The following is an 8,676-nucleotide window of genomic DNA, read 5'->3' as shown; positions in this document are numbered from 1 at the left end:
ACCAATTTTTTTACATAAAGTTATTCTACATGACAAATATCTCTTTTTTCTACCAAACCTATCCTTCCTTTCCAAAACCCTTCTTTAATGCTCTTCAGCATTGCGTAAATTAAGAAATAGACTTTTTACATTATACATAAATTGATTCTGGATCATTTCATTTCAAGCTCATTGCAACACAAATTAATTTTTTAATCCCAGTTAATCCCAAAAAAATCCTTTGAGGGATCAATAGCTCAAATTTTCTTTAAATTTTAATAACATTAATAAATATGATTATATTAGTGTTGTAGAATAAATTACCTGGCATGCGTCTCTTCCACCGTCGTCGAACCCAGCACACATAAAGATGTCAGGAAAGAACTCGTGCCTACCTGCTCTCAAGAACATGGATTTGCATTTCTCGTTACTGAGAATGGGAACAGTTACCTGAAACAGAAAATAGTGAAATGTTTTTTTCTTATCAGCTGCAGTCTTTCAACATAATATTAATGTGAACTTATGGGCACGTTAATACTGAATAAAGATAAAGGAAATCATTGTAACAGCCATAGGAAATAATCTAAATTTGTGAATGGTAAATTAATTGTTAAAGAAAACTCATTGCGCAATTCCAATTGCTTCGAAGTAGATTATTGAAATTGAGAAAAGATGTTTCTATTTCTGATTCATGTTACAATATTATTTTATCATGAATAAACTGGTATTGTATGATAAAAAAAATTACTGATTGAGTGAATCTGGATCGATTGACGCAAAATTTGCATTAGGAATTAAATAATTTTTTGGCATCTGAAATTTATCTGATTTTAACAAATTGCTAGAGCTGAAAGCTATACAATGTATATAGCTATACAATAACACTTGATATTCAAAGAATACAACATAATAGATATTCTCCTGATCAACATTCAACTCTAGACTTTAGACGACTAAAAGTCGACTTGTCATAATATTGATCATATTTCCAATACCAGCTGTTTATTGGCTTTTTATGCCAGATATCTTCATGAAACTATAAAAAAAGCTTAATGTCTTCCGGGAATGAATAGCTACTCAATAGCTTTCAAGTAAAACATTGTTATCCAACATTCTATAAATGCATTTCTCTTCAGAGTAGATTCTCATCAGCCAACTTCTACTAAAATGAACAGCTACAGAATGCTTAACAAGTCTTTGAGTTATTTAACCAACTATTCAGGTAAAAGTAGCTTATTTCCTAAATATGAGCTCTCTTCATCTTAACGTATAATAATATCTCTTTTATGGGATAGTGAACAAAAGGGAGAAATGAAACCAAACTCAAGCTAGATGGAAACATCTTTGAGTTATGTACAATCTATTTATGCACCGACATGTTTTTAAATCACATGATTTAGCATATGATAATTTTGATTTAAAAATGTCTATCAAATACATAGGTCTTTATATCTTTATATCTTTCCTTAATTTTTAAATATTTTCAAATTTAATGTCGTATCTGATTGGCATCTATAAGACGAACCGTTGTTGAATTATTGGTGTATCCAAAGTGCATTTTATATGTTGGTATGCAAAAGTAATTGACATAATCTGAGGAAATTTATACTAGCTCTATTCAGCTCCATACCCCAATATTCTTCAAAATTTGGATCAATGGTCGAGCTGTTTCCGGAAAACCAGGAAAATACGTTTACGTACGGGCAAGCGAAAGTGGTTGGTGGAATCAAATAAAATCGTAATGGGACCAACTAGGTATCAAACCGCACTATTCCTAAATAATTTATATCGATGCATTTAATTACAATCAGACAGACAGGCATGGGATTCAATTTGTTTCTTGAAGTCAAAAACGTCAAATTCGAGTTAAAAAAAATTCAATTCTGAAAACATAATTTTCATTTTATTTCCTCTATGAAAACAAATATACAATAATGAGAGAACTTTCTGTTTTGAGAAAATAAATTACAAAAAGAAATAAAGTATTTATAAGGTGATTGTTTTGTAGTTATTTGGAAAAAAAAAATATCGGTAACAGTAAACTAAAGTGTTTCGTATTTATGTATTTTACTCAAAACCTTTTCTTTGTCACCATTAATTTTGATTCAGTGATTTTTTAAGTTAAACTATAAGTAGGGATATATTCATGTACCTTACTCATCTCAGGCAAATATCATACATCCATAATAAAATGGATATATCATCTTCATTATAATATTACCAAATGATTAAGATAGTATTTCTCATTAGTTTAGAAAATTATTTAAATTTTTATCTGTTCCTCAAAATCATGACTTTTATAATTTATCATTATTTGTACCACGGAAAGACTAATTAACAACATGAATTGATCATTAAATATTCCCCGAAGTTAAACAAGCAAAACTGTTGGTCTTTGTGGGAATGAGGTGGCAGTAATATTCGGGTATACCGTTAATTAAGGATATGATGAAGTTCACTTTCGTATCGTTTTAAGTAAGTGTCACTTCACCAAGTTTCAACATCTTTGCAAAGTTATAATCCCCGCTGAAGTTCCTGATTCCTTTTCGCTCCTCTTTTGGACAAGTCTTCACTTGCCACTTATCGCTGTATAGCATCAATCATTCCTTCTCTAAGTAATGAGGGTTCTTTGAAAATTTGAGAATTGCAATAGGCACTTATCAACATCAATAAGATTAATTGAAACCATTGTTATTCGAAATTATACACTTGTATCGAGTTATAGCGAGTATAAGCAATACAAATTAATTACTATGATCATTGTAGCAACAATGACATAGAAAAAGTGACATTGGCTCCTCTATACCCTCATGTTACCAGGGAGCATATACCTAAACTTTCTTTCAGGTAGCAAACACTTAAACACAATAACATTACACATATTGTGATATTATCGTAATCTTAAACAAGTTAGCTGATTCCTGAAATGAGGCCACCTATGTGAAATTTTTGATACGTATCCAATAATTTTAGATTTTATTATTTCATTCCGCGCCTCAATTTTATTCTACAGCTTCGAATGCTGCATTCTTCTGTAGAAATTTTGATATTAATTAACCTTAGAACCGTTGTTGGAAGTCAAACACCCTACTACTGAAATAAAATTATTAGACTCGAAAGCAATAATTTGTAGAAAAAAACATTATTAGTAAGGCAGTAGAAAACATAAAACTAAAATGAAAAAAATTAAGTCCATATTTTGCCAGAAAAACACTCATCGTACTCGTAATTTGCGTACAAATATTTTTTTAAATTTTATTTTGGTAATATTGAATCCTAATTGAAGGGCAGACAGCAAAGAAGTGAAGGCAATTATTTTGTATGTAATTTAGTTTTATTATTATTTAATTGAAGGCTCCAATCATTTGGATTATTATTATTTAGGTTGAAATAATATTGTTCTAGGGAAAAAATAGATGAAAAAGATTTTTCATAAAAAATTTATTTATTTTTATTAATTAGGACTTAGTGAGTGCGTAGCAATTGAATAGTTTTGAATGTACTGTAGAATTGGGTTACTTTGCCCCTTAATAATATAACTACAATATGAAACTCTATGACTCATGAATAGCAATGAGTTAAGACTTTTTAAGGAAGCATTATTTATAGAACAACGGTTATCAAAGAAATCGTTTTTTCATAAATTGGTTGTAAAAGATCACGCTCAATCGCTAGATTTCCCCCCCCCCCATTAAAGGAACCCACTTTACGAGGAGAGAGAACCTTAGGAGTCTACTCATAGCTACAGTATAAGAGAAAATAATTATCAGCCCCTTCAAACCCGCATCCTTGGAGTTATAAGCACAGCACCTTACCACAGTGCCACCGCGCTCCCCATCTTAATAGGGTAAGAGATAATAATATTGATGTAGAATGATTCACTAATGTTACACGTTTCTTGTTGGTGAGTGTGACATATCAGTGATTTTGAAAGGTATGTTGTGTTTGAATATATCTCCATTCACTAAAGACTAACATTAAATAATTACATTAAATTATCAAAATTATTTAACGCTTATAATTCAATTAAAAATTTATAATTCTAATAATTACAATATCGAACAAACAAATTTAGCTAAAAATCTATAATTAATACAGAAAAAAAAGAGTAAAACATAATTGAGCTTCCAAAAATCAATTTCGATTAATTATTTTTCAACTATATCAATTACGTTAATAGTAAAATCTTTAAGAGAAACATATATCAAACGTTAAATAAATGATATGTAGACATTTATGTAATGTATTTTGTAGGATCAGGACAAAGTTGAAGATGAGCTGGTTTCAGTTCAACATGGATTCATTCTCTATTTTAATAAAGAATTTAAGAAATAATAGTTTAATTTGTATTTAAAATTATTATTCAGTTGTTACTGGAATATTAAAAAACAATGACAATGCTTTTTAACAGTAAATAACTATTTATAGATGACTAGTTTACACAAGCGAGAACATTCGCATTAAAAATATTTCTTTTCTTTAATAATAAGTAATATCATGCTCATTTAGAAAAACGCTATAAATATTATCAAGAAAATCTATTAAACACACATTAATGTTCATCACGGTTAATATAGAACTTATATTAACCCTGAATTGTACTCACTGAGATGTTAGGCAGTACATGGATGAATTTAGACGGACTACGAATTTTCGGTGGGAACGCATGAGTCTGTAATATTTGAGACATGAAAATTGGAAATCTGTTGAGCCATTTTTAAAAAAAAATCTTTACATATTAAAAAATGGACAGGCTTTTTTTTCTATATACTATAATAATTATTATCGTTAATATTAACGTTTATACATTCAGCTTCCAGAAACAAGTAACACATTTACCCGACCCCTTGTTACAGACCTGTGGGTGAACAACTAGAACTAACTAAAAAGTTTTAGATCAATATTTGACATCATAAGGCCGTTTACGACCCGGACACAGGAATGGGCGAAAGATAATTATATATACATATGATTAAAATTAGTAATTGCGATCACTACCTACTCCACTCGGTGCTGGGAAAAAAGTAATTAAGATTGTAATTGAATTCAATTAATTACTGGTAATTAATTTAGTTCAACTAATAATATTTTGAATCACGATAATTATTAAAATGTTTCAACAAGTAGTTTTATTAAGTATACATAACTTCATCTAATTATAATTTTATAACTGAAATTTCTAATTATGGTAATTGGTATTTAATTTATATTTAAATTCTTTAACATTCAATAATGACTTCATACCAAATATTGCCAATGAATGATGCAAAATTGTTCAAAATATCCGACAAATATGTTCGCAATATTAATTCTTCATTCCTTAATAAAACCTTTAAAATAACATATGATTTTAATTTATGACAATTTTAGTTTCATCGATGAATGTTGAACAAGGTATCGTATCGAATTCTTCAATATAGATCAAACAATCTTTACTTAATTTTGGAATATTCACAACTGTTGATCACTAAATTGTTTAAACATTAATAAAATACTTAATAATTGCTATTGGATAGATTATAAGGCTTGTTTTGGAATTTCCAAATTATAAGCTAATCAAACACCAATCCTCGTTTAGTTTAACCGCATGCTTTTCAGTAAGCTTCATTTATATACTAAAGTGGTTTCTCTCTTCATTAGCCGGTGCCTGTCCCTGAAGTCTGGCTTCCCAATGACTCCTTTCCTAGAGAGACATCTCTAATTGCTCTGAGCACTTACTATTTATCTCTGTGAGGAAACTACAAATCTTTAAATACTCCTTTCTTTCCACCAAGGAGCTGATTCATCATCATTCTTACCAAACCTTGTAAATACAATAAAAAGAAACATGCAAATATTTCTACAATTCCCCCGTGAAATTTTCGGACTAAAGGTTTCATTCATTTTTTTATTTTTTTATTTTTTATTATTAGTATGTAATAGTGTATACTGTGATACCCCATAAGCCAACGAGGTATACATGGGTAAGATTTTGTCAAAAATCAGTAATAACATTTTTATCCTTTTTAAAATAAAATTAACAAATTTTTCAAAATACATTCCCGATTGTTAATATAAAAGCATTGATGGATAAGTACTATCAATCATTAACCAATTCTATACGTGTAACCCCCTTATAACGAGTCTTCGATTTCGTTCCGCTTTATGTGTGTATTCCAACTAAGTTCTATTGAAAGTAGTGGAGAAGGTGGGATAGAGAGGAGGGAGTGGAAGGATGAGAGGATCGCTTCCAGTTAGAGTTTCTCTCAAATACATACATGAGAAAACTTTTTTTTATACATATAACCTTATTTCTTTTTTAGTAACCTAAACCTTTTTTTCTGTGAAGCCAATATTTTATTTATATTTTTTTGAAGCTTTTATATATAATATTTCTTTGTTGAAGTTTTACAAAAAATATTCGCTAAAAATGAAAAAAATCTAATGCTATTATAAATAAATTTACTTACTAATTTCGAAAACTAAATATTATTTACAGAAACAGTAGAACTTTGTTTCAATTATTTCTAAATGGCTTGTAATAAATTACAAACTTTTAAATTAAGATAAAATCGATCAAATTGAAAAAAAAATCTAATTTATACCGAATTTCAATAATATAAAATAAGCTGTTTGAATTTGAGATTTTTTTTCCTATTTTTGTTTTTTATGAAAAATATTTTTAAATAATATTCATGGATTTGCTTAAAAATGATACAAGTTTGCAAAATCGATTACTTTTATGGTTTCTCTAACAGATTCTGGTTCTAAGAATCACAGGTAGTGGTCTAAGGTTCTCTAAATGCTTATAAAACAACATATTCAGACGCTAAACAACTAATTTAGTAGCAAATTTATAAATTAATTAAAAACTTCAGTTAATGAAATTCTTTTAGCAATCGTAATTGTTTTTTCACACGGACAATTACATGCATATATTTTGCACATTAATATATTGCATTTAAGGTTTTTGAAATAGCATATTGATATCTCCAAGTTAAATTGAATAATCGATTGTTCGACTGTTTCAATGATCGGTCACTCTTGTATTTTTCTGTCGGAGAATTCCTTGGAAATATATTTAGTGTGATAACACCTTAAGCGATGCAATGATTAAATCTGAGAGAGTCTAATCAAAACCTCAAACACTACCTCTGTTTACGAAATTATCTCCTATTGGATTGATGAATCATGGCAGTCTTGCTTTGAGTGGTCATGAACTACCTCGTAGGGTAAGTCTATTGGATATGTATTTTGTCATTCCTTGCCACAAGCATTCTACTAGTAGTCCTTTTAGGTTATGTTTATTTTATTATAATTTGCTTATTAAATTTATATATCTGCACCTTAATCTGGGAAAACTAAACTATAATTGTTGAGATGACATTAATTCACGCACACATGCATTTATCAGAAAACGCCAAATAATATTAACCTCAATTTATTTAAACAAATATTTAGGAATTAAGAGGAAAATATTTAATATAAGCAATGTCCATACTGTGCGAGGTTCTGTTCCTGTGACATCGAAAGGAATTAGTTTATTCCGTATAAAATTTTACCTTGATTGGAGAAAAAAAAATAATCTTTTTTTAAAGGGATGTATTGCATCAAGTTAAGACAATGTGTAAGGTGGGCTACATTACCAACAATTATTGATAAAACCTATTGGTAATCGAACTAGTAATAATCAGAATACACGTTGAAATATATTAATTGATACATAAAAATGTAAAATTTGCAAAGCAATAAATTTAAAAATAGGTCTATAGAGGTGCTGAGGAAAAAGTCTTAGAACAATAGATTTTATAAATTTAGATACTACTGATCCGTCCGTTCCTAAAACCGAAATTTCTTTATGCGATTGTGCATAATCAGAGACTTAGCATGATTTTTATTTTTTTTTAAATAATTTATTTATTGATATTAACAACTGTATACACATATATACAACAAGTAAATTTGCTGTAGGTGACATAGTGACATGATAAAAACATGTTGAGAATCTACCCACTGCTAGAACTCCAATAACATTTCTAGAGGAGAAGATCTCGAGACCATCTTCTTTTCAGACGCCTAGGAGGATTATTAGGTAATGAAGGAAAAGCCAGGTTAGAAACAAGTGGATTTGGGTGGTTGAGAAGTTTATTATGGAAGGAACGGTATCTGGTTCTGGCCAAATCGGCAACATATGGAATATTGAGGTCCTGATGGATGACTTGATTTGTGACAAAGTAAGGAGCATTAAGGATTTTACGAAGGATTTTGGACTGTAAGGATTGGATTCTGGAGGAATTTGATGGTTTAGTGGAGCCCCAAAGCTCAACTCCGTATGTCCAGATAGGCCTTATAATAGTCATGTAGATCAGTTTCTTGTAATGGATTTGTAATTTAGACCGTTTGTCTAGTAAGTGTTGTAATAGTCGGAATCGACGAGGAGTTTCTTGTCTTTTTAGTTTTGTATGACGAGTCGTTCGTTCAGATGTAGTCCTAAGTAACGGATCTGTTCGAGAGGAATAAGAGGGATATTATTAAAGGACACTGTAGGGCAAGAATTCATGGTTTTACGACGAAGGGTAAATGTGATTTGATGGAATTTATTGGAATTGATCCTCCAGTTTTAGCACCACTCTTCAAGGGTGGTGATGTGGGATTGGAGGGTTTGGGATACAATGTAAGGATCATTGTTCACTGACAATAGACATGTGTCATCGGCAT

General features: G+C 29.8%; 1 protein-coding gene across 1 annotated transcript in view; it reads right to left on the bottom strand.

Moving 5' to 3' along the window:
* Nucleotides 1-8,676, bottom strand: part of Sb (Stubble) — a gene marked incomplete at its 5' end in the record, with an annotated part of 74,303 nt that overhangs the window by 13,103 nt on the left and 52,524 nt on the right. The window contains 1 exon segment of the mRNA XM_014427734.2: nucleotides 304-429. Coding sequence (XP_014283220.1) covers nucleotides 304-429 — 126 coding nt within the window.

Source organism: Halyomorpha halys, unplaced genomic scaffold (assembly GCF_000696795.3).
Source record: "Halyomorpha halys isolate HHAL.00 unplaced genomic scaffold, Hhal_1.1 Scaffold667.1, whole genome shotgun sequence".
Classification (NCBI taxonomy): Eukaryota; Metazoa; Arthropoda; class Insecta; order Hemiptera; family Pentatomidae; genus Halyomorpha; species Halyomorpha halys.
The sequence above is the reverse complement of the archived record's forward strand: the minus strand, read 5'-3'. Positions and strand labels throughout refer to the sequence as shown.